General features: G+C 49.4%; 1 protein-coding gene across 4 annotated transcripts in view; it reads left to right on the top strand.

Moving 5' to 3' along the window:
• The window catches only part of SUPT20H (SPT20 homolog, SAGA complex component), a 393,294-nt gene that overhangs the window by 90,768 nt on the left and 275,410 nt on the right, over positions 1 to 27,116 (top strand). For 3 of the 4 annotated variants that reach the window (XM_085621733.1, XM_085621730.1, XM_085621732.1), the window contains exon 7: positions 8,724 to 8,853. In XM_085621733.1, the coding sequence (XP_085477859.1) occupies positions 8,845 to 8,853 (9 nt within the window). In that variant the 5' untranslated portion in view covers positions 8,724 to 8,844. The remainder of the gene's footprint in view (positions 1 to 8,723; positions 8,854 to 27,116) is intronic. The other variant, XM_085621731.1, reaches the window with a different exon arrangement.

Here is a 27,116-nt window from a genome sequence, read left to right as displayed (position 1 = left end):
ATTCAATTGCATTGTTAAATCATTTGGCAAAGGGTGGACATAAAATGTCCCCTGAAAAACTTCAGTTTTGTAAAAATTCATTTAAGTACCTGGGACATCAAATAGAGGAGTTAGAAGGGTGACCTCTGAAAGAATCCGAATAATAAGACAAATGCAATTGCCACGAACCCAAAAAGAAATCCGAATGTTCCTTGGAGTTGTAGGGTATTGTAGACAGTGGATTGTAGGATTTGCTTTACTAGCAAAACCTCTGATACAAATGATCGGAAAGAGAGCAAAGGATCCTATAGAATGGGATGAGGAAAGTATAGGATCTTTCAGGAAATTGCGCGAGTATTTGTGTGAAGCACCTGCTTTAGGCTATTCAAAAGGATTTGCGTTATGCTGCTATGAGTGGGGTAATTGTGCGCTTTCAATCCTAACACAGAGACACGGATTAATGAGCTGGCCAGTGGCATATTTTTCTGCTACCTTGGATCCTGTGGCATGTGCATTACCAGGTTGCCTGAAAGCTGTGGCTGCAACTTGTGTAAGCATAGAACAGTGTGAGTCAATTGTGATGGGACACCCTGTCCTGGTGTATGTTCCTCATGCAGTGGTGATTTTAGAATAATACTGGGAGCTGAAAATGTGACAATAGTGAGATGTACTGTTCTAAATCCAGCTACCTTACTACCTGATCCATCTGAAGAAGAAGTGAGAGATGAGGTTGAGCATGAATGTCTCAATGTGACTGAACTTAGCACTAAACCACGTCCTGACATACAAGAGGAACCTTTAAAAAATGCAGAACATGAGCTGTTTGTAGACGGCTCATGCATGAGACATGAGGAGGGTGATTGAGTGCTGCTTACGCTGTATGTACATTTAACTAGAACAGTCGAAGCATCCCATTTACCAGAGGTCAGATCTGCAGAAGTAGCTGAACTGATTGCTTTAATTAAAGCATGCAAAATTGGGAAAAATTGGAGAGTAACCATATTTACTGACAGTCAATATGGTTATGAGGTTGTGCATGATTTTGGCCAACTATGGATGCAGAGGGATTTCCTTCTTCAGGAACGCCTATTAAAAATGGAATTGTTGTGAAAGAATTAATGGAGGCAATTCAATTACCAAAGAGGTGGCTGTGGTTAAGTGTGCTGCTCACCAATCAGGAAATGGCTATGTGACAGCCGGTAACCGATATGCTGACCAGGTTGCCCAACATTGTGCAAGGCATAAGATTGCCTTAAACCAGAAAATCGAAACTTTTGGAATCAGCTGCCAACTTATGCTACTTGCAGGAGTGGGGACCTGGGAGGAGGTGAAAGATCTGCAGGATGCAGTAGACCTGAGAGAAAAGGAAGAGTGGGTGAACATAGGATGTCAAAGAAGGGCAGAAGATGGTGTGTGGGTTTGTTATGATGGCAGACCTGTCATGCCAGACAGTATGCTTGCACCAATGGCTAGAATGTACCATGGAGACACATGTGGGCAGGGATGCAATGATTCGACTCTTCAGACCAGATTGGTTTAACGCAAAGTTCAGGAATGTAGCAGAGAGCCTTTGCCAGAGATGTTTAATATGTCAACAAATGAACCCTGGCAGGAAAACTGTGGTCAGCATAGGAAAGATTGGAAAGGCAGAAGGACCTTTTGTGAAACTTCAATTAGATTTCATTCAACTACCTGCATGTCAAGGGTTGAAATATGTACTTGTCATAGTTTGTTTATTTTCAAAGTGGGTGGCAGCATACCCGACCCGAAGAAATGACAGCTTGACAGTGGGCAAACTTTTAGTAAGAAAACGTATTCCTAGATTTGGTTTTCCAGTAACGATTGAATCGGATAGAGGGTCTCATTTTAATAATGAAATAATTCGACTAATCTGTGAAGCGTTCAAAGTCGAACAGAAATTGCACTGCGCTTACCGTCCAGAGGCTTCTGGAGTGGTAGAACAATTGAATGGCACAATCAAGTCAAGATTCGTAAAGGTGTGTGCATCCACCCCACTGGAATGGCCTGATGCTTCGCCTCTTGTTCTGATGGGACTCAGAAGTATTCCAGACAGAAATACTGGATTGAGTCCCCATGAAATACTCATGGGAAGAGCAATGAGACAAGCATGTGTACCAGGACACAAGCTGTTGAATATAACTGATGACTTGGTTTTGGAGTATTGCAAAGAGTTGGCTGACAGAGTGCGTTCTATCTCTCATCAGGTTGGGGAAGACGCTTTCAATAGACAGCTGAGCCACTCGCATAAATCTGAATCCTGGTGACTGTGTAGTTGTGAAGAATCACACTCGAGAATCGTGCTTGGCACCAAGGTGGGATAATCCGCATCAAGTTCTATTGACTACCACAACCGCTGTAAAGTGTGCAGGGTTGCCGAATTGGATTCATGCAAGCCGTACCAAAAGGGTACCAGCTCCTGAAGAAGAAGAGTTACAATTCAAACCAGAAATTGGGGGTGCTGAAGGTTGTGCAACTGAAGAACTCCCTATAGAAGATCTTGGAGTAGCTGCCCAAGATCAACCGAGCACTTATCAGGACAACTGGATCCCAGTGGTGGACATACCTGAAGTACTTGTAAGAACTAGAAGTCAAACACAGTTAGATAGACAGGAGGCGAGTGAGGACCAGACAGGAATAGAAGGTTAGCGATTTTAGTCCCCAGACTCTGGAACTCCCTTCCGTTGGAGATCCGATCCTTCTTTTTTTTTTTTTTTTTTAAACAGACTTTTATTAATTTTCATGTGAAAAGCAAACACATCCCGGTCGCCCAATGCCTGGACGATAAAAAGGATCAAAAAGAAATATCATCAGCAGTTCAACAATCGCAGCCTAGCCCCATATCTATCATTCCATACAATAGCTACATTATCCTACCGCCCACCATACATGTATCTTCCAATACAACAAAGTGGAACATCAATCCCCCCACCCACTCCCCCCTCTTATTCAAAATCATCCCCAACAATACCCCCCCAACCACCCACCCAAGCATGTCGCCAGCTACCAAACTATTCACTAAGCCAGATGCGCCTCGCAGTCCACCTCCCACATTCTTTACCACACGGGTCACCGCAGTGAGTCAGGCAAGAACATCGGGAAAAATCATCTCTCCTGATCCCACGAGCCAGGTACCTCCCCACGCCCCACCCCCGCTCTTGTGGTGAAGTTGGAGATCCGATCTTGTAACAACCTCCTGAGCTTTAGGAAAACGCTCAAAACATGGCTGTTTACACAGGCCCACGTGTAACTCCTCCAACGGTCCCTGCACACGCTAGAGCCAGCGCCATGAAACCTCCCGGTAAACGTGCGCTTTATAAGAAATTAATAACATAACCTAACTCGCTCAGGAAAGTAGGGAAACGACTGTTAGGGAGCCTGAGCAGGAACGGCTAAGGAGAGAACAATATACTCAGACAGAAGAAACCCAAAGCCCCATTCCGGAGTCTGAGGAGGGACAGTTAGGATTTAGAGAAACCGTTCAGGCAGAAGAAGGTAAAAAGACCTGAACAGGACCAGATAGGCATAGAAACGCAAGTTCAGGATACAGAAGAAAAACCAAACATCACTAATCCTGAACAGGGTCAGATTAAGGTAGATGAACCCATCCAGGCAGAACAGGCCGAAATAATTAGCCCTGGACAAGGTCAGATAGAGAGGAAATCTGAAGGCTTAAGCTGATCAAGTTGTGCCAAAGTCTAAAGGAAATAAGAGGAGTCTAGAAGAACCTGGCAGTGCAGTGAAGTTTAAGAAAAGTCGAAAAGGTGATAATTGGCCAAGAATTATCAAGAGACTGAGATATCGACTTAAGACAATCAATGAAGAACCTGATCAAGTAAATGAAGTAACTAGTCAATCTGGACCTTCCAAAGTAATACCAAAGCGAAGGAGTCAAAGATTGAAGACATTGAATAACAAGTTCAAGGGTCCTGAATGGACATATGTTATTCTTGCCGACTTTGAAAATCTCGATTTAAATGAAGAGTGTGATGAATAACTGAGTGTTGAACAGATTAAAGAAGAAGTGACACCAACCTGAAAGAGGAAAGACGCCTAAGGTGTTCTCTCATACAAGGTTCTGAAAGTTAAGAAGAGATAATCTTCTTGCCCAAGATGTCTGATAATAATGTTGCTGGAACACCAAAACAAAGCTGTATAAAAAAAGTGCTGTAGGATCTGTATATGTAGTTTAATATTAGTCCTCATAATATGGGTAATATTAGCAATAGCTATTCCCTATCTGATGGTTACTGACAAAATAGTACTAACACACATACAGAAATTGCAAACCTTAAAGGAGATAGAGTAGACTTAGAACCAGATAACCTATATTTACACCACACTGTAGATAAGAATGAAACTGATTTATATGTATTTGCAAATCTCTTAGTACATTATGTAGAACTATGGAAGTTAGGGATTGTTACGTTTGCATGAAATTGCCAAGCTCAGTAGCCGAAGGGGTAACTTATCATTTACCGTTGTCATATGGTATTTCTTGTAGTGTACTGGCTAGTCTATTCTATAGACCTCTAAAACTGCAGTATTATTGAAATGTAGATGTAATATTTTCTGAAGTTCCCATGCGAAAGAGCATGAACCCTGTCCTTAGTACCAGAGACTCCCAATTCATGGGTGAATATTTCCTAACAATGAAGACAATAGATATAGCTGATGCACATAAACGCAACTTAACCTGTAAATTTCACAAAGAAGAAAAGATATTTTTGAATTTAGTAGAAAAAAGGAGACAGGATTTCCAAAGAAGAGCCTCTGAACCAAAACCCCGGATACCTAAATGGGCTGAAAGGGAAGACCTTTTAGTAACTGGCAAGACTCATGCTGCTATGTCTCTGAACTTTGAAAAGAAAGGGAAAATCTGTCTCCATATACTTAAAACAGAATATAACAATGTATTTATTGGTTCCAGTGAATGTGAACATAACTTCTTAGTAATTGGGGGTTGGGGACTAAAAGGAGGAACTGATCCAGTATTCCCTTGAATTTATTATATTTGTGGAAACAAAGCGTATTTTAGGTTACCGGATCACTGGTATGGGAGTTGCTATTTCGGAATAGTATTCTTTAAAGTCTATCATGTTAAAAGAATTACTGGAAGCAATAATGACAGTAGTGGACTAACTAGATATAAAAGAGCTAGTTTTTCTGAAATAGTAGGTAAAATATTTGGTGCATTGATACCTTCAGTGAGGGTTCTGCTAAATTCTCGTAAAATGTGTCAATTGTAAACAGTAGTTGATCGGTTATCTACTGACACTGCTGGAGGATTTTTACTGATCAATTCAGAGTTAGTTGCTGTTAGATTTATGGTTTTGCAAAATCGACTTGCCCTTGATATCTTATTGGCAAAAGAGGGTGGAGTCTGTAAAATGCTGAAAGCGCAACATTGTTGCACGTATATACCTGACAAAAGTGTAGAGATTGGAAGATATATTAAAAATATTACACATTTGGAAGAAGAACTGAAACAACTGGAAGTGTATGGAAGAAAATAACAAATAGTTTTTCCACCATCAGTAGTTGGTTTTCTAATATAGATAAAGGTGTCTTAGGTCAAAAATTATTGCCACTCATGGGCATTACTTTGCTAGTTTTGATGATAATGTGTTGTCGCAAATGCAGTGGGAAAAGAAAGAGGTACGAAGTGAATGAGAAAGCTGGAATAGAAAATTAGAAGAAATGCGACTTGAAGGGAAATATTTACAAAAGAATGAAAGGACCACAATTTAAGAAAGATAAGGGAAAGAATAAAAGGTTTGAAGATATCGAAATGGTAGAATGCTAAAGTTGGAATCTGGTTTAATAGAATTTAGTGATGGCATAAAATGCCATCAGAGAGGGGATTGATGGAGCAAGGTTTCGCATAAAAAGAAACTTGCTCGTATGCAATCCTCTCGAATAACCGGTAACACTATAATCAATCTGTCCGTGAGTACTAACAGTGCACCACATTCAGCATATTGTATCTAGGGGACGCTTTCCTATGTGCCTTACTAATGAATAACCCCAGTTTCCTAAAATGGCCGCCGAAAACTCAGGAATCCTTCTGCGCTTGCGTCTACTACATCTACGTAGTATGACGTTTCCTGTCGCTTGGGGGGGGGGGGGGGGGGGGGAACTTTGCAGCTGCGCAATAGCTTCTAAAATGGCCGCTTTAAAGTAACGCACTAACGCACATGCTGAGCCGAAACTAACCCATGCAAGTTCTACTAAGCTATTAATGGAAAATAATTAAGTAAATGGGGTTAGAGTAGAAGTGGTATACAGTGAATTCATTTAAGTTTGCATTCTAACGTGTTTTTCTTTGACTTTAATAATAGTTCACATTTGGGCCGTGGAGGGTGATCGCGTCTCTGTTTCCTTGTGGCTTCTATGCCTGCGCCAACGTCTGCTTATTCTGAACAACTGAACTAAATTGACTGGCTGCCAAACCCTAAGCCCAGCAAGGACATGCAAAATCAACGTTTGACCCTACGAGAGAAAAGAGAAGCAACAATGTAAAAGAGACTTATCGATCCACATGTGAAATGCTTTTGGGAATAAAGCTTGTGGGTATTAAAATTAAGGGGCGGGGGAACTAGACAGGCGGTCCAGAACAGGTGGCAGATCCTTCTCTGCCGGTGCTTCTTGGCTATGGAACACTCTCCCTTTGGATCTACGTCAGTTCAAAGTCTTATAGATTTCAGGAAAAAGCTGAAAACGTTTTTATTCCCTCGGCTGGAGTAATTTTTCCTTCTGATATTATCTCTCTTTTCCTCCCTTCCTGTGTCACACCTCGGCTGCCCCTATTAACTTCTGGTGGGGACTCTCCTTTTTAAGCGCCAGGATACCCGTCGGGTGATAGAGCGCTATATAAGCACCTCATTACATTACATTACAATAGACTAAATAAAATTATTGCACTTAGTATGGTGTGATGTCCTCACCCCACTGCTTGGCCCATTCAAATTGCGGGCGAACATGGAATTGAAACATTTGGGGGTGGATCATACATTTGAATTAATATAACAGAGGTAAGTTCTAGTTAGTTATACACACTTGATGCTATGCTGAGATGCTCCCCGATTTTGCTGCAATCTGACTGAAGAATCCAACACTAGGTCAAATTTGCGGAACAACCGAGGAGGCACATCTAGGAAGGGGTCCGGACGAGACCGAGCCGGAGAGAGTAGCACCAGAGAGGGGTGTAACACTGGCGTTACACAAGAAGAGGTCACCTTCCCTGTCCTGAACGTGTCCTAAATCCTTGACTCTCTGATGTCGGGATCCTCACACCATTCTAGGTAAATATATTTGTAGGGGTAAATGCTCCGTACTTGCTCTCTGTCCTTTCTCTCCTCAGGTGCTGTCATTGCAAGAATTTATTAATGCAAACTGATTATAAGCTAACTGTACTATTTTTCCTGATGGAGACTTCTGGTATATTCATGTGTATTTTGATTTGACTCACAAAATTAATAATTCAGATAAACTTTTAAAACTCCCTCTGAGTCTGTGGTTCTTTAAATAAAGTTAAATGCACTATCGTATTTCCTCCCTATTCTAATCTACTACTAGATCTTATCGAATTGTTCATTTACTCAGGAGACAGGAACGGTAAGAATACTGGTGTAAAGGTTTCCTAGGGTAAAATAAAATTGATGACCAGTGGATATTTACTAGCTCATTGAGTGTGTGAATGTATATGGGCCCAAATGAGTGTTGTGTGTATGAATGTGTAGAGCTGGTAAACTCCGCTGCATGAAAATCGCTTTAATAAATCCAATGCAGCAGCATTCTTTCTAGACTCTTTTCGGCATATGAAATATATATATATATATATATCTGTTCCTTTCTTTTGATACTTTAATTGAATTTCAAAGCACAATTTGTCACATTAGAAAGGAAATCAGTCTATGATTTGGCATGGTTAAGCACTTTCAAATTCTATAGTTCTAAAAGCCTGGCCTAATTCACAAAAAATGCAAATGGATCAAAATATTCCTGGTGCACTTTTGCACTTGTAAGGTGTGCAGATCCCTAATTCAGGAGCAGTTACATGTGATAGATGCACATGAACACATAAGTGACCTTTGTGAACAAACTTCATTGGTTGTATGGAAAAAAAAGCTTTCTAATACTGTATCTTATCCTTGTGGGGAAAAGCTTTTCCAAAACACCTTACTCTTTCAAGCAACATTAAGGAAGTAATTTCCCCTATAAATTGCTTCTTGACTCCTGCTTTCAGCTGAAGCAGTTGGGGCAATTATTTGCTACCATTTAGTGAATTGGCAAATCTTCTGGGTGAGAGATGAAATGTTTGGCTTCTTCTGTAGGCATCGCCCTCATTTGAATTGACTGGCCTTGGTTACTGCTTACTATCTCCCTTTTGGCATATGCTTTGTATCCCCCTTTTGGCTTTGTATCCTCCCTTTTGGCATATGCTTTGTATCTCCCTTTTGGCATATGATTTTATAATTCTAGCATGTTGTTGGTCTCTATCTCATTTTCTGTGGAAAGTTGAACAAATGTACCTCCACAAATTAATTTTTTTGCAACTACCCCAAAAGCCCTTTTTTTTGTCTGAACACAAATTTATTAGATTGCAAAGTTAACCTTCCCTGATCAGGCTCTTACATTTGAGTACTTCCTAAAAAAACGGATTGTTGGCTTTGCTTCTGTTTGCTAGGAAATTTGATTTTCATGAATACTGTTTATATTTAAAGCAGAAGCTGAGGAGAAATGTAAACTTGCTGGAGAAGCTGGTTATGCAGGAGACCCTCTCTTGTCTTGTGGTGAACCTGTATCCAGGAAATGAGGGCTACTCGCTGATGTTAAGAGGAAAAAATGGATCAGGTAACCTATATTGATTTTCAAAAGTGCGGTTCTGAGACAGAATATGTCATGACCTTTGATTTTAATTACACAAGCAGTGTTCTAGAAATAGCTATTTTGAATTTGAGAATTTCTTTAAGATGGTAATGATGTATGCTAGCCACATTATAGTTGAGGGCGTTATCATCAAATTAGTTACAAAGAAGTTGCAGTTCTTCACATTAGTCTTCTGATATAGCTTCCAGTGTCAGATGAATTTTGTCAGCCTTAGTATTCACATTCACTTCTTCCCTTGCTGTATTAAATCCGACATGGAGCTTCAAAGTTAAGTATCCTTATAACTGATGATTCGTGCCATAGCTGCAATGATTTTCTGCCAGATTTGTTTTGTACATTGAACAATGCTATACAGTTATGCTGAATGATGTGTCCAATTATTATTCAAGGCTCTAGTGGCCTGATTCCTTATAGTTTAAAAAAATAAATAATTAAGATGATGTTAGTTCTATTGTATGCATTGGTAGATGTCCTTGACCTTTGTATGGTTTTGTTCTGACATAAGACATGACTGTCTTAAGCAAGGGAAAATCATTTGTTAATCACATCAATTTTTACTGGCTTGAAGCAGTTTGAAGTCTGCCTTGAGTCAGTAGTTAGTTTAGTCATTCGTGCCTCAAATTCTTTTACTACAGGTACCCATCTTGATTTTCTAATACTTCATTCTGTAGATTTCTCACCTTATTAGTATACTCCAGGTGCCAGTTCAACAGCGACAACTGTTAAATGTCTTCTCCTAAAGTCTGTTGACAATGTCATTAGAAAATGTTTGTTGAATCCCCACTCTGTAGGAAAGTGACCCTTTTTGACATGATCACTGTAGGAAGCTGGTTCTTTATATAGTGGACCAAAAAGAGGTACACTGTGTAAAGAGTCCTGGTAAACCGCAGTTGATTTACAGAGGCACAAATGATATCAACAAATGATACCTCTCTTTGTGGTTGTGTGGGCGAGCAATGTGGCGTATTAGATGGTAGTGCTATGCATTTGTTGACATACACAGAGGCAATAAATGAGACACACACTCAAGATGTAGGCTTGTTGGGGGCCAAGGTCCAAAGTAACACCAGCAGTCACTAGTTACCTGCCCTGGGTGTCCAGTTGCAGAGGTGCTGGTCGGGTTGGTAGCTGTGCACGCTGTACCAGTAGAAAGAAGGGGGGCCACGTGGAAACAGGCTGCAGAGGGGGACTTAGGGACAAGTCCCAGAGCTCCCAATGGGGAGCTCGGGTCACAAGGGTCCTGCGTTCAAGAGAGCACAGTTGGTTTGTCGGTAGCCGGACTGGGGCACTCCGGTGCAGAGTGTAAAGATCGGCTAGGCTCTGTGTGCCTTGGAACCTTGTGGTCGTCTTTCCTTCCGGTTAAGGGTGCAAAAATCAGGACAGCTGGGCCACTCTGGAAGTGGGTCTCTGTGGTACTGAAGTCCCTCAATGGCTGCTTTGTCTTGGAGTCCTGACTGGACTCTCACGGTCTCTGCTTGCTGCAAGGGGTCTGGTATCCTGTGATTGGTCCAGTACAGCTCCGGTTGGTCCTGGTGTCCTCTCGCGTGGTGGGTGACAGATCTGACCTTCAGGAGCACGGGGTCCTCTTCTTGAGGAGCTGCTGAGTCGGGCTGGCTGGTAAGCGGAAACTTGGTAGACAGGATTTTGCATTTCGGTCCTTTTGGACGGCAGGGAAGTAGCTCCTCTAATCTAAGAGAGATTTATGGGACAATTTGCGAAGTGCTGGCAGCCCACCTGGGTTCTTGGCTGGAGTTCAGCTTCATGACGAATCCCTGGGTTGCAATTGTCGAGGCTTAGTGCGGCAGGCAGGGTTTGGTGGCAAAAGTCCACAGCAGTCTTCGTTCTCACTCTTTCTTGTGGCTCTTGGTGATCTCTTCTTCTTGATCCATCAAATCTAAATTCCTGGTGTCAGGGTTGCCATCTAAGTACTCCATTTAGGGGCGTTATGGGGAGTGATAGGTAGTAGATAATGGGCTACTTACCTTTAGGGTGTCTGCACCCTCTGTATGACCACTTACTGTGGTAAGTGGGCATAACCCTGACCCAGAGATCCTAATTCTGCCAAAACTAAGATGGTGGAATTCTAAAAGTCGCGTCCACATCAGGTAGCCACCTTAGGGGTGGAACTCAATCAATCAGGGGCTTATAAAGCGTGCTACTCACCCAGGGGGGAGCAGCTCCCAATCAGTCGAAGAGCCAGGTCTTGATGTCCTTCCTGAACGTGTGCAGGGTAGGGGAGTGTTGATGTTCACCAGGAGCTTGTTCCAGGTCTTGGCTGCGATGTAGGAGAAAGCTCTCCTGTCTGCTCTGTGTCTGCGGATGCGAGGGACCTCTCCTAGGGCAAGGTCGCTGGAGCGGAGGTTCTTCTTGGGTACGTGGAAGACAACTCTCTCGTTTAGGTATTTGGGTCCGATGATGTTGAGGGATTTGTAGATGTGGATGAGGAATTCGAAAGTGACCCTCTTCTCGACGGAGAGCCAGTGGAGGTCTCGTAGGTGTTGTGGCATGTGCTCGTGACTTAGTGTTCCGAGGACGAGTCTGGCTGCAGCGTTCTGGATGGTCTGGAGTCTGTGTAGAAGAGTTCTGTTGATTCTGGCGTATAAGGCGTTGCTGTAGTCCCGTCTGCTGGTGATTAGTGCGTGGGTGAAGGTCCTTCTGCAGTCAGGGGGAGGGGGGGGTCCATTTGAAGGTCTTGCGGAGGATGCACAGGCAGTTGAAACTGGTGGAGTCGACGGCATTGATTTGGCGGTTCATGGAGAGGGAGGAGTTGAGGATGATGCCGAGGTTTCGTGAATGGTCTGTAGGGGTGGGTTGCTTCCCGAGGGCAGAAGGCACCAGGTGTTGTCCCAGGTAGAGGTGGAGGGGCCAAGGATGAGGACCTCGGTTTTCTATGAGTTGAGCTTCAAGCAACTGTCTTTCATCCAAGCTGCGACGTCCTTCATTCCTTCATGGAAGCAGAGTCTGGTGTCTTCGGGATTCTTGGTGAGTGTGAGGATAAGCTAGGTGTCGTTGGCGTAGGATACTATGCTAAGCCCATGATGTCTGACGATGGCGAGGCTGAGTGATGATCCTTGGGGTACTCCGCAGTTGATGTCAGTGGATTCGGAGAGGAAGGGAGGGAGGCTGATCCTCTGGGTTCTGCCGCAGAGAATGGATTGGATCTAGTCGAGGGCGGCTCCTTTTATTCCAGCGTCGTGAAGTCTGGCTGTGAGCGTGCGATGAGAGACGACGTCGAAGGCTGCGGAGAGGTCTAGGAGGATGAGGGCCGCTGTGTGTCCCTGGTCGAGTAGAATGCGGATATCGTCCGTGGCGGGGCGAGGAGGGCGGTCTCGGTGCTGTGGTTGCTGCAGAATCCAGATTGTGAGGCATCGAGGATGGAGTTCTCTTCGATGAAGGTGGTCAGCTGGGCGTTTACGAGTCTCTCTCTGACTTTGGCCGCGAAGGGAAGGAGAGAGATGGGCCGGTAGTTTTTCAGTTCTGTTGGGTCGGCCGTTGGCTTCTTGAGGAGGGGTTTAACTTCCGCCCGCTTCCAGTCTCATGGGAAGATGCCAGATCTGAACGAGGCGTTGATCGTCCGTCCTAGTTCGGGTGCGATGGTGGCGGCAGCCCTGTGGAATATGTGTGCTAGGCAGGGGTCCGTTGGGGCCCCTGAGTGGGTTTTCTTCATGGTCGTGGTGATGTGTTCAATGGTGGCGGGATTCCAGGTCGTGACGGTTGACTTGTCTGTAGTGGTGGAGCGGGGGTGGTGTCCGACGTCTGTTCGCTGAACTTGTCGTAGAGGGCCTGGATCTTAAGATGAAAGTAGGAGCTGAGCTTGTCGCAGAGTTCCTGAGAGGGTGTGACGTCCGTGGCTTCACTGGGGGGTTTGGTGAGCTGCTGTATGACGTTGAACAGTTCTGTGGCGTTGGCCCGGACTTTGTCTCTTACAAAGGTCCGTTTGGTGTCTCTTATGAGCTGGTGGTATTCCTTCAGAGAGCTCCTGTGGTTGTTCTGTGCTTCTGTGGTTTTCTGGTTTCGCCAGGTTTTCTCTAGGTGTCTGTAGGAGCGCCTGGCTTCTTGGAGTTCTGTGGTGAACCAGGCGGCCTTCAGAAGGCATTGTTTGGCGAGGTGGCGGAAGGGTGCAAGCTTGTCGGCGCAGCAGGCGATCCAGTGGTGAAATTCTTTGGCTGCGGAGTTGGTGTTGGTCTTGACGCTGGGGGGGGGGGTCTTGGAGAAGGGCGCTGTTGAGGTGTTCCTCTGTGACCCTGCTCCAGTTCCTTTGTGACGGGCACGGGGCGGGCTTGGGTGTTGAAGGTGTAGTGGACACAGTGGTGGTCCATCCAGTGGGGCTGGGAGGTGTGGCTGAATTGGATGTTGGTTCCTCCTGCGAAAACGGGGGCGAGGGTGTGTCCAGCTCTGTGCGTGGGCGTGTTGACCTGCTGTTTCAGTCCGAGGTTGTCGAGGTTATCGAGGAGGGTGGTGGAGTCTGGGTCGTTGCTGTTGTAGAGGTGGAAGTTGAGGTCTCTGAGTAGAATGTAGTCTGTAGATGTGATGGCGTGGGGTGCGGCTAGCTCAGCGCTGGTGGTCGTGGACTGGGTGCGAGGTCCCAGTGGTCTGTAGATGAGGGTGCCGCATAGAGTGGTCCTGGGGCTGGTCTGGATCTGGAAGTGGAGGTGTTCTGTGTTGGAACGGGGGCCACTTGTGCTGGAGGTGGAGTGTCGGAGGTGGGTCTTGTATGCGATGGTGAGTCCTCCACCTGGGCGGTGGGGGCGGTCCTTTCTCTGGATCTCATAGCCGTCGGGTATAGCGGTGGCAATGTCGGGGCCGGAGGTGCTGTTGATCAAGAAGGCGACGTCGGTGGAGAGGGTGTCAATCAGGTCCCAAATCTCGGCGGCGTGTCGGTGCAGGGAGCGTACGTTGAGGAGGATGCATGTCAGGGTTTCGAGGGTGTGTGCATCGGGGGGGCCTTCAGCGGTGGTGGGGGCTATGTCAACGGTGAAGGATCTACGGCAGGGTGTGCACGAGAACTGCCCGTGGGTGGTGTTTGGCGAGGATCTTTTGCAGTCTGTTCGTCTTCCCGGATTGAGTGCATGGAGGGTGGCTGAGTCGTAGCAGCGGGGCCTGGGGGGGCCAGGGTTTCTGGCCCTGGCCGGGTCGCGGACGGGCGCCGACGCGCTTGCCTTATGCATGCCAGGGGTGCGACCGCGCAGCAGTCTGCATTATGTAGGGGAGGGGAGAGACGCTCAGCTGGGAGGCGGGAAACGGGCGAGGGTAGGGGAGAGGGGCCGAGGGTCAGCGTGGCGGGAATCAGGGTGCTGGGAACGGCGAGGGGAGGGAGAGAGGTCCAGTGAAAGCGCAAAGTGGGTGAGGAGCAAAAACACAACAATGCACAAGAAGGTAAATAAAGAAGCACAGCAATGGGCACAGGTGAAAAATCAGGTGTCAATTACCAAACAAATACTGCGATGCGACAGGCGGACAAAGGAGCGGGCAGAGAGCACAAAAAAGCACAAGGAGGGAAATAAAGATGCACAGCAAAGGGCACAAGTGAAAAAGAAAACAGTACAATCGGGGGTCAATTACCAAACAAATACTGCGATGCGGCAGGCGGACAAAGGAGCGGGCAGAGAGCAACCTCGAACACCCAGGCTGGGGGCTCAGCGGCGGCGACGGAGCGAGTGGAGCTGCCGGGGAGAGTGCAGGCCTGTGACCGAGGTCAAGGTCTTACCTAACCTTAGAGGGGGACACGCCTCCAAACTAGCTAATTTTCCCACCTGTCCTAGTGCCAAATGGATGCTTCTGGGACTTCTCCAGTTTTCCCTAGTCCTCTTGAGAGCCAATATTGCTTTTAAAAAATAAAAACTAAGCTCTTAACTTCATCTGCTTAGCCCTTCCAGGTCAAGGCCTTTTGGCACACCCTGTTGGATAAAAAAATGTTGTTCTTGTTTTTTTATTCATTAAGCGTACAATATAGCAAGATTGCCTACATGATGGCAGCGCATACGTCATAACAGTATAGTCCAGTACAGCGGTCTCTAAGAAGGGAACATACAGTACAGTAAAACCAACAATTGAGGCTAAGGCCCTTAAAAGCGTGTCGACCTGGAAGAATTCCCAACCATATGTGTCAGAACTACAACATGTGAATTTGCATGCATGTTATGGTGTGCAAGTACACACAAGGAGATTATGGACGGAGCGCTGACACTGTTCAGACACTCACCACCAGTCACAGATCTGGGTTTAATCCATCATCATTCTTTATCTCACTCCGCCACCCCAGTTCAGACATGGCCATATGCAAATCAGTCTGAACTGCTAAGCCATGTCTTCCCTGGACCGGAAACAAGAATCCTGGGACCGGTTTCTGGCTAATCAGCTGTCATCAGCCAGGCTAGCTTGAATCCATTGGCAAAGTGAGCAAGGGACCCATGTCTGGGCATATCCTGCCAACTTAGGGCGAACAAGTTTGGCTTGGCAGTTCGGGCTGGACTGTTCCCATGAGGCACAGGGTCAGGCTGAATTGCATATGGCCATGTCTGAACTGGGGTGGCGGAGTGAGCTAAAGAATGATGATGGATTAAACCCAGATCAGTTGACTGGGGGTGAGTGCTTGCAATGTTCAACACTCAGTCCTTCATCCTCTTTGGTTTTCCATGGTGTGCAAGTAAGTCATAGGAGCAGGATTAATACCTTAATCTAGTGGCAGCAGCTAACCAGCACGTATTCGTCCCCCGTAAGACATTTGTCCATGAAACGGGGGGGGGGAGGGCCAGGGGCAGGGAACCGGGGGCTGAGGCGTTGGAGAAAATGTCACCTCCCCACGTTGGGAGGGGGGGTGGAAATCAGATAGTCCAGTGACATTACAAGCCCAACCCTATGACATCCTCTACCCACCCCCACACACTTTAGGAAGCGGCAGCAGGTGTAGGAAAATACTCCCCCCATTTCACTCCCTGCTCATGGGTATATACATGCCCACGCACATTCATTCCCTCACACATGCACCGCACTCCTGCCTACCCGCCCATACAAACAGTCATACCCATCATTTAGGTGCCTTGGGAGCTGGCCCGCATGGTCTCCTGGGACACAGCCAGGCCCGTGATCTGTGAGCCGCCAGTGGGAGTGGTAAACTGATTCCTCGGCCACTGTGCTATCCAATATAGCTCCTCATGGCTCCAGATCCCTCTCCGCAGTTTTGTTTGTGCGAACCAGCATTATCCCTCGCTCGTCCGCAACATCCCATTTGTGCAAGTCCGCCCTCCTTTTGCCCAGAGTGGTGATGCCAGGACGAGTCCAGTGGATTGCGACATTCTGCTTGGCCAGCACCAGTCCAAATGGGGCAAACCTGTTTCATCCTTGTTCACTTTTTTGGGGGGTCGGCAACACTTCCTGCAGAAAGTGCTCGACTCTGGTCTTGTTCTGGACCCGCGTGACCCCCTGCTGCTCCCGCAGCATCCCGTCCCAATAAACCTGCAGTTTAGCACAGTCCCAGCTCATTGCTAGCTCCACTCTCTAGAGGGGGCAGGGTGGAGATTGCACTGCATCAAATCTATGTATGTTGGATAACTTTAGGACTGCACCACATTACTCTGTACCGATTCCCCTGTGATGGACCTGATCTGCAGATTCAGCAATTGCGGCAGTGCTGACCACGCCTTCACAGGGTCCTGCCTCAGCACCACTTCCAAGAAAGCCTTTGTGAATTAAGATGCTGATTGCCCTTAACACTACTCTAGACTCCTCTGCGCTGCCATCTTCGGAGCATGTCTTGGCACCTCCTCAGCCTTCAAAGTTGGTAGAGATTATTGGCTTAAGACAGTTAATGGAGATTATTGGAGTGGAAAACCATTAATGCCTGCCTGTTTGAAGTCAGTTCACTGACAGATTGTGCCATGCCATAGATCCTTGCTCTCTGATCTCAAGTTCCTGTCAGTGCATCCTTCTTCAGTGAGCCTGGTTGTTCAAGCATCATAAGGTTGAACACCACCACTTTCCCCACCGCTTCACCAGACCATGTGTCCAAACTGCTTGTCTTTAGCTGAATCATTTTCTCTTCGGGCTATCTAGCTCTGTGTGCTGTCAGCACTACATACCATCTAGATCAGTTCCATGGCGCTTGGTGGGAATTAGCAAGAATTACTTCCTCATGACATGATGAAACACTTTTATGATCTAGTGAGTGGTGGGTTGGATTCTTCCAAACAAATTCTGAAGTGGGGTTATGATTCAGCTGACTCAATGGCCCAATCTAAAGGTTCAGCAGTCATACTAGACAGACATGCCTGGATGCATTACAAAGACGTCTTAGGAATTGTACATGTGGCCTTAATGGATATGCCCTTTGATGGTGAGACACTGTTTTGTTATAAAGCCGACTCCTCCCTGGAATTGTTAAAAAATAGCTGTGGCATGGTCACTGAGCTTAGCCTTTCTGACTAAACAGACCCACCCACAATATTGTCACTTTCCTGGCTTTTACAGTGGACAGCCTTCACAACAGTGACAACCTTTCCAGCCAGATCACACTGGTACACTACTGTTCCTTTTGACGAACAGGTGTACCTAGAGAGTGTCAACAGCAGCTTCAGGAAATCCAACCTCCCCCATCTTCTATTAGATCTAGTGCTTTTAAACCTTTTTATTTAGCCACTATCAGCTTCCAGCAGGTGGACATAGTCTCATTTCCTGACTAAATGGTAGACAGTCACAAGAGCTCACTGGGAGCCCCAGCATATCTACAAAAGCTACGTCTTTCCCTTTTCTATCCACGCTCCTGAAGTATTCCCTGGCGCACGCCTGAAACTTGAAGACAAGTTCTCTCCCTGTTGCTCTGGTAGGTTATAGAAGTGGGGTCCTTAGAAGAGAGTTACCTAGAACTATGTGCTTTCTTTACATCTTGATTCTCAAGAAGAACTTGGACCTGGGGCTCCTGAGCCTCTTTTTCTTTAACAGAACAAGTTTAAAATGGGGTTTGTAACTCCTGTCCCTTTGGCCTTTTACCCACAGAGTTAGAGGGTGGCCTTGGATCTTCATGATGCCTACTTCCATCTACATTGAGCCGTATACTCCTCATGTTCTGGGCTTCTCAATCAACCTTTAGCAGTCACGCCTGGTTGATGCTCCTAGGCAGATTTTCCTTGGCACAGTGCTTGACGTGACCTGTATGAGAGTATTTCTTCCAAGTGAGAAAGATTTAGATATTAGCAATATAATGTTGATGTTCCTGAATCTGATTCCAATCCCAGTTCTACAGGCCCTTTGCCTGTTGAGATTGTTGGCTTCTACCATCCTCATGATGTCTCATGCCAGATGGTGAATGATGGCCCTTCAGTAATGCTTAAGAAGACAGATGCTGCAGCTTCACGGGAGCCACTCTGCTCATGGATAGATCGTTTGTTCTGTTAGACTTATGTAGGAGAGATTTTCTGGATGCTCAGCTTGTTCTGAAGGCATTTCATCCCTGTTAGACGGACCGGGAGGGTCGGCCGAGGACAAGGGGAGAGGTCTCCGGGGAGAGCCGTCTCCAGCGATCGTACAGGCGAGTAACTTCCCCCCCACAGATGTACACCACACAAGGATAAGGTTTTAACGTTCTTTATAAGCGATCTCTTAGGTACGATAGAATGGTACAAGGAGGTCTGGACTCAGGGGTCCCCTCGATTCTAGTCTCTTGGTTGGAAAAGGGGGTAGCGGGACAGTCTGGTTACCAATCTGGTAGATGCGATGATATGATGGATAGCTCACAATCCTCGAGCTCGGTGTTCTAGCGGGACGGGCCGCGGCAGCGCCAGCAGGTCCCGGTGAAGGTGGTCGTTACACGGTCCGCGGCAGCGCCAGCAGGTCCCGACGAAGGTGGTAGTTACAACGGTCCGCGGCAGCGCCAGCAGGTCCCAACGAAGGTGGTAGTTACAACGGTCCGCGGCAGCGCCAGCAGGTCCCGACGAGGATGGAGGATGCAGAAGGCAGCGGCAGCGCCAGCAGGCAGGATGATAGTTCACAAAGCAGGGCTACGGCAGCGCCGGTAGTCCGTCAAGGATGAGTTCTTCTCGGCGTCTCTCGACTCCAGGATACAACTGCCTTCCTGCTCTGGAGCGGCCCCAGTTATAGGTCTGGCGCCCTTTGATGTCCGGACCCTCGCACTTGGAGGTCGGGAGGTCCGGGATGAGGGAGTCCAGACACCCAGCAGTGGGGTGGAGCCAGCGCCCGGGGGAGCTGGGGGGCGATCGGCACCTGGCGGGGGAGAGCCATCGACACTTCTTTCTCCCATCGACCTGCCAAGTGGTCCGTTCACCTCCTGGGTGGATGGTGGTGCCGGGATGTCGGGGCCTGGCCAGGCCCAGGGTTAGGGTCGAGCTGAGGCCACGCGGCCTCGTGGTGCAGTGTCCAAGATGGCGGCCGGGCCGGGCGAGGGAGCCGGGAGTGGTTCGGCCCCATGATACAGAGATGTCCGGGGGCAGGAGTCCCGTCTGGAGACGGGGTGCGGGTTGTTTCTGTGGGTAACACCTGGAGGGCCGGGGCTCGGGCCCTGTCATGCGGGGAGGGAGCAAGCCCTTCATGTGGCCTGTCCAACATGCGTCCCCCCCCCAGCTGAAGGCGGGGAGAGTCACCCATCCTCTTGGGGACTCTCCTCGTCGAGGCGGAAAAAGCGTGACAGGCCATCTGCGTTGGCGTGGTCTTGGCCCGGTCGATGTTCCACAGTGAAGTCCATCCCCTGCAGGGAGATGGACCGACGCAATAGTTTGGGGTTTTCCCCCCCGCATCTGCATTAGCCACTGCAGGGGTCGATGATCTGTTTGCACCCGGAAGTGGGTACCGAAGAGATAGGGCCGGAGCTTTTTGAGGGCCCACACCACTGCGAAGGCCTCCCTCTCGATGGTGCTCCATCGCTGTTCTCGGGCCAGGAGGCGTCTGCTGATGAAGGCCACCAGTTGGTCAAGTCCCTCGGAGTTCAGCTGGGAGAGGACCGCCCCGATGCCATGGTCGGAGGCATCTGTTTGTACGATGAATTCCCGACTGTAGTCGGGGGCCTGGAGCACAGGGGCAGTGCACATGGCGGCTTTCAGCTTCTCGAAGGCCGCTTGACAGTCTGGGGTCCAGTTGATCTTCTTCGGGTGGTTTTTGGATGTGAGTCCCGTGAGGGGCCCCACAATGCTGCCATAGTTCCTCACGAACCGCCGGTAGTAGCCGGTGAGCCCCAAGAAGGCTCGGACCTCGGTCTGCGTGACTGGGGGCTGCCAGGACTGGATGGCAGCGATTTTGAGTTGCAGAGGGGCCACCAGCCCGCTTCCCACCTGGTGTCCGAGATAGGTCACGGTCACGGACCCCTGACCAATTTGGCACTTGCTGGCCTTGATTGTGAGGCCGGCCCGTTGGAGGGCCTGCAGGACCTCTCGGAGGTGGTGGAGGTGGTCGGACCAGTGGCGGCTGTACACAGCGATATCGTCCAGGTAGGCGGCGCTGAACTCCTCGAGCCCCGCCAAGACCTGGTTCACCAGTCGCTGAAAAGTAGCTGGGGCATTCTTCATGCCGAAGGGCATGACTTTGAAGTGGTAGTGGCCATCGGGGGTAGAAAAGGCGGATTGTTCTCGGGCCCGGGGTGTGAGACCGATCTGCCAGTAGCCCGCTGTCAGGTCGAAGATGCTGAGGTAGCGGGCAGCCCCCATGCGGTCGATCAGTTCATCCGCTCGGGGGATGGGATGAGCGTCGGTTCTGGTAACAGCATTCAAGCCCTGATAGTCGACGCAGAATCGGAGCTCAGGAGTGGTGCCGGGGGCAGCAGCTTTGGGGACCAGCACGACCGGGCTGGCCCAGGGGCTGTCCGAGGGCTCGATGACCCCGAGCGTGAGCATCTTTGATACCTCCTCTTGGAAGCAGGCCCATACCCGATCTGGTACGCGGTACGCCCGGTGTCTGATAGGGGGACTGTCCCCAGTGTCCACGTCGTGCAAGCACCAGGGGGTGACCCCTGGGGTGAGGGAAAACAAGGTAGCAAACTGCAGCAGGAGGTCCCGGCAGCCTTGGCGCTGCTCCGGGGTGAAGGCATCGGAGAGCCGGACCCCGTCCACGGAACCATCTTTCTCACGAGTCTTCAGGAGATCAGGGAGAGGCTCGGAGTCTTCTTCCGCTCCACTGTCTGTAGCCATCAGGAGGCTGAGCTCCGAACGCACAAAGTGGGGTTTGAGTCTGTTGGTGTGGAGGACCCGGAGGGGGTTCCGTGGAGATTCCATATCGATGAGATAGGTGACGGGGCTCTTGCGTTCGACCACTTTGAAGGGCCCCGTCCACTTGTCCTGCAAGGCACATGGTTCGGTGGGGGACATCACCCACACTTGTTGGCCAGGTTCGAATTCGATGGAGGAGGCATTTTGATCGTACCATTTTTTCATGTCCTCCTGACTGGCCTCAAGGTTCGCTTTCGCCATTTCTCTGAATCGCCTGGTCTGATTGCGTAGGGTCAGGAGGTACTTGAAGACGTCTGGAGGGGTCTTTAGGGGGGCCATCTCCCAACCTTCTTTGACTAGGCTGAGGGGCCCTCGCACAGGGTGCCCGTACAAGAGTTCGAAAGGGTTAAAGCCGAGGGACTTCTGGGGAACTTCTCGATAGGCGAAGAGGAGGCACGGAAGTAGTACATCCCACTGGCGACGGAGGGGCTCTTCCAACCCCCCAATCATTCCCTTGAGCGTGCGGTTGAACCGCTCGACTAGTCCGTTTCCTTGAGGGTGATAGGGGGTCGTGAATCGGTAGGTGACCCCGCACTGTTGCCAGAGGGACTTCATATACTTCGAAATAAAGTTTGTGCCTCTGTCGCTGACGACTTCTCGGGGAAAGCCCACCCGGGAGAAGATCCCCATTAAGGCCCGGCCGACCACCGGGGCTGTTACAGTTCGCAGGGGCACAGCCTCGGGGTAGCGGGTGGCGTGGTCCACCAGTACCAGGATGAACCGATGTCCTTGTGCTGTACGGGGGTCCAGGGGGACCACAATGTCTATTCCCACCCTCTCGAACGGGGTGGTGACAACTGGGAAGGGTTGCAGAGGTGCTTTGAGTTTGCGGCCGCTCTTCCCGCTGGCCTGGCACGTGGGGCAGGACCGGCAGTGGTTGAGGACGTCGTTTCTCATCTTTGGCCAGAAAAAGTGGGTCACCAGGCGACTGTAGGTTTTGTCCTGGCCCAGGTGTCCAGCCAGAGGGACATCGTGGGCCAAATTTAACAGGAAGTCTCTAAAACGGAGGGGCACCACCAGCACTCGACTGGCCCCTAACTCCGCGATTCTCTGTTCACTGTACAATAGGTCGTTGTCCCAATAGATCCAATGGGCTCCGGTGGTGTCCCCTGCGCTCTGGGCGAGGGCTTGCTGGCGGAGTCCCTCGAGGGAGGGACAGGTCTTCTGTTCTTGACGGAACTGTTCCTGGGTGGGCCCCCCTTCTTGACGCCACTGAGCCAGGTTGGGAAGGTCCTGGGGCTGAGTGAGCCCTTTGGGGGTTTGCTCTGGGGGGTCGGTATGGTCGGTGTCCTCTACTGGAGCGATCGGGGGAGGAGGTGCTGGCCATTCTGGTTCTTCTGGTCGGGGGATGGCACGGGCGGCCATGGACCGGGTGGTTACGCACGCCCAGTCCGGGAGGCCCAACATCCCCAGGTGCTCTCTTCTTTCTACGGCGGCCCACGGGGAACTCTCAAGATCATTCCCCAGGAGACAGTCCACGGGGGCATCATCTCGGACCGTCACCTTCAACATGCCGGAGACTCCTCCCCATTCGAAGGGGACGCAGGCCATCCGACATAGACTCTCCGAATTGTCGGCTGAACGGACGGGGCAGAGAATGTTCGGCAGGATCTGCTCTGGTTTTACCAGGTGACAGCGGACGGCCGTCACACTGGCCCCCATGTCACGTAGTGCTTCGGCCCGGCGTCCATTAATGTTTACCCACTGACTATATTTTCTGGTGTTGGCGGGTAGGGGAGCCCGCGGGACCATGTCTCTTCCCCCTAGGCACGCTAGAACCATGGCGGCCGGTTCCCACTCTTGTTGTTCCTGCTCGTATTCTTCCTGTTCCTCGGAGATTTGTTCTCCCCCCAGGGCGGCGGCAGCTACCTGGCGGGGTCTCGGAGTTTGGTTCTGTGGACAGTTCGGGTCATTGGCGTAGTGGCCGACTCGCTGGCATCGGTGACATGTGACATTGGCTCGGAACCCCGGGCGCATCGGGGGGTTGCCCCGGCTGGCCGGGGGCGGGGTGCTGGCAGCGGGAGCGGCCGGGACGGTGTCTCTTCCTCGTCCCTGGCCTCCTCCTCCTCCTCGGGGACGGTGCTGACCTTGGTTGTTCAGGTTCTGTTCGTGCGGCCCTCTCCGGCCCACTCGGGTGCTTTCCCACCGGTCAGCTTCGGCGGCGAGTTGCCGTGGGTCAGTCAATTTACTGTCGAGGAGGTGCTGCCTGAGCTCGACGAAGCAGTTGTTAGAGAGGTGCTCCCACACCATGAGATTAAAAAGTTGCTCGTAGGTCGTTACGTGGCTTCCCTTGATCCAACCCTCGAAGGCTCGGCTGAAATAGTTGACATATTCCACCCAAGTTGTACCCGGGATCCGGGTGCAGTCTCGGAACCTCTGGCGGTACATTTCGGGTGTGAGCCCATATCGGGTGAGGAGGGCAGCCTTCATGTGGTCATAGGATGACATCAGATGGTCTGGGAGCTGTAACAGGGCATCGCGGCCTTCATTGACGAACCTCCCCCATAGACCGGCTCCCCAGTCACTTCGATCGATCCGGTGGGAGGTCATGGCGATCTCGTAGGCCTTGAACCACTGTTGTATGTCGTCCTCTCGGACATACTCTCGAACGACATCCTTGGGGATGTGGACTTTCTTTTCTGTCGCTCCCGGGGTGCGCGGTCGCTCGGGCACCTCCAGTTCTTTGTTCTGCTTCCGTAGGTCTATTTCTGCCAGTTTGCGCTCGTGTTCGTATGCTAATCTCTTTTCTTCGAGCTCTCTCTGCCTCTGTTTTTCTTCCCGTTCTTCTCGGAGCCGCAGATGCTCTAGGTTCAGTTTATGTTCGGCTAATTTTAGTTCACCGTCCATTTTGAGCCGTGCCATTTCTAACTCATGTAGTCTGTTTTTTTCTCTCTCTTGGATCTCTTCCTGCGAGAGGCCCGTTCTTCGCTCTTCGGGAGCCGTGGTGTTCCTCTCTGATGCTGCAATGTTTTGGTCCGGGGATCTGGCGGCCCCGGTTTCTGCCCACGACTCAATGGCGTGCTTGAAATCGTCTTTGGTACTCAGGCCGGTGGTAGCAATGCCTAGTTCAATGCAGAATTGTTTCAATTCACGATGGCTGTACTCTTCCAATTTCTCCATCTGGAATTTCTCGGTGGATCCGCTCTCTTTGGTTGACATTGTGGTTTTGTCGTGGGGTGAGCTACTCTCTGTACGATTACGCGTTGATTCGGATCGCGCCGCTGGCCACCAATGTTAGACGGACCGGGAGGGTCGGCCGAGGACAAGGGGAGAGGTCTCCGGGGAGAGCCGTCTCCAGCGATCGTACAGGCGAGTAACTTCCCCCCCACAGATGTACACCACACAAGGATAAGGTTTTAACGTTCTTTATAAGCGATCTCTTAGGTACGATAGAATGGTACAAGGAGGTCTGGACTCAGGGGTCCCCTCGATTCTAGTCTCTTGGTTGGAAAAGGGGGTAGCGGGACAGTCTGGTTACCAATCTGGTAGATGCGATGATATGATGGATAGCTCACAATCCTCGAGCTCGGTGTTCTAGCGGGACGGGCCGCGGCAGCGCCAGCAGGTCCCGGTGAAGGTGGTCGTTACACGGTCCGCGGCAGCGCCAGCAGGTCCCGACGAAGGTGGTAGTTACAACGGTCCGCGGCAGCGCCAGCAGGTCCCAACGAAGGTGGTAGTTACAACGGTCCGCGGCAGCGCCAGCAGGTCCCAACGAAGGTGGTAGTTACAACGGTCCGCGGCAGCGCCAGCAGGTCCCGACGAGGATGGAGGATGCAGAAGGCCGCGGCAGCGCCAGCAGGCAGGATGATAGTTCACAAAGCAGGGCTACGGCAGCGCCGGTAGTCCGTCAAGGATGAGTTCTTCTCGGTGTCTCTCGACTCCAGGATACAACTGCCTTCCTGCTCTGGAGCGGCCCCAGTTATAGGTCTGGCGCCCTTTGATGTCCGGACCCTCGCACTTGGAGGTCGGGAGGTCCGGGATGAGGGAGTCCAGACACCCAGCAGGGGGGTGGAGCCAGCGCCCGGGGGAGCTGGGGGGCGATCGGCACCTGGCGTGGGAGAGCCATCGACACTTCTTTCTCCCATCGACCTGCCAAGTGGTCCGTTCACCTCCTGGGTGGATGGTGGTGCCGGGATGTCGGGGCCTGGCCAGGCCCAGGGTTAGGGTCGAGCTGAGGCCACGCGGCCTCGTGGTGCAGTGTCCAAGATGGCGGCCGGGCCGGGCGAGGGAGCCGGGAGTGGTTCGGCCCCATGATACAGAGATGTCCGGGGGCAGGAGTCCCGTCTGGAGACGGGGTGCGGGTTGTTTCTGTGGGTAACACCTGGAGGGCCGGGGCTCGGGCCCTGTCATGCGGGGATGGAGCAAGCCCTTCATGTGGCCTGTCCAACAATCCCTAAACCTTGAGACGTGGTATTCAGATTCTTTCAGTCCACGCCACCACATCCTTTACAACACAAGAAAGGACGATGTGGGTTCTTGCAAACGTGTGTTGGAAGGTCTTGCATTTCACGCAGTGAACTCTGCCGCAGGGTGTTTTCTGATGAGCGGCACGTCTTGTGGATGCCTTGAGTTGCCTGTTACTGAAGGATCACAGATATGAATTTCATCCCTAAGTGCAGAAAATTACCTTCTTGCTGCTGGAATGTCTTTCTTCGGATCTCTTTGACACAGACCTTAACAGCCAATGCCCTCTGTTCTGTGCCCTGCACTTCCTCCCAAATGGTTCCTTAGGACACACCTTCCAATTCAGCACATCACTGGGTCAGCTGCACGTCACCTCCGATTCCTCTGCTTTGAATGGTCTGGCAGAAGATGTGGGATGATCAAAACTGTGATTCTTATTGCCCTAGACTGGGCAAGGCAAATTTGGTACGCTATCTGCTTTCACAATAGTTTGCTAAGGTACTGCACCCCAATCTTCAGACGTCTTCTCTCCACAAACAAATATTGACCTTAACAATTGGGCGCCTTTTCCTTGTTGCTGGAGCTAGGGCATGCTATCTTGTCTACATGAAAACCTACTAGCAAGTTGGTTTATGCTGGCTGCTAGACCAAGTTCGTTTTTTTGGGTGAACGTTCAGAAGGTTAAACATCTATGAATCTCTCCTTTCTGACGTCTGTATTTCTCGCTTTCACTTACTGAACATGGCTTGTCAGTCACTACTTGAAGGGACATTTGTCTGCTCTTTTGGAGCGACGTGGCTCCTTCTGCGGATCTGGAAAGCCACTTCTGGGGAAAATGTTTTCGAGATCCAGTCTGACACTTGCAGCATATTTATAAGGTGAGAAACCTGTAGGAAGGTATATTAACACACAAAATATATTGTTATCAAAGATAAGTAGCCTTTTCTTTTGGCAACTTGAGACCAAACATTAGAAATGTCATGTATTCCTTCACAAAGTGTAGGCAGCGTTCTTTTAGCCCTCCTCTTTTGTTGTTGCATGAGAAACCTTTACTTCTTCCAGCCGCCTCAGTTCTTTCATTTTCATGTTACCAAATATTTGCTCCACTTGGATGCTTTCTACCAACCTCATGACATTTTGCTTGAATGGTTTTCCTAATGACTTTCTTTCATCCCATCTGTGCCTATCTAACATTGCCGTTTCATTTATTGTTTTTTTGTGGGGCTTTTTTTTTATACAATAGATGCCTTTTGCTAAACTTCAGAATTTTGATTTCTTCTGTGCTCAATTTTCCACTGCTGATTTATGTGGTAGGTTATTCTAGAGTCTCCATGCAGGTTCAAAACGTTCACTCAGAGGTTGTTTAGAGCGTATAAAAAGATATCATCTAGTGAGAAAATGATTTTAATTTCGCTTTTTCACTGTTAAAGATCTTTTAGGTTCATTATTCATTTACATTTGACATGGGTGTAGCGCTAGTGTTCATTCTAATAGTCTGGATGTGATATTCCTATTTTTGTCCCTACATTTAATATACAATATTTTGCTATCACTACATCATAGGCTCAAGCATTTCTTGACCACTTTACTTACTTACTTAGCCGCTTATCAATTAAA

This window comes from Triturus cristatus, chromosome 8, assembly GCF_964204655.1.
Source record: "Triturus cristatus chromosome 8, aTriCri1.1, whole genome shotgun sequence".
NCBI lineage: Eukaryota > Metazoa > Chordata > Amphibia > Caudata > Salamandridae > Triturus > Triturus cristatus.
Note: the sequence above shows the minus strand (reverse complement) of the source record. Positions and strands in the feature narration are given on the sequence as shown.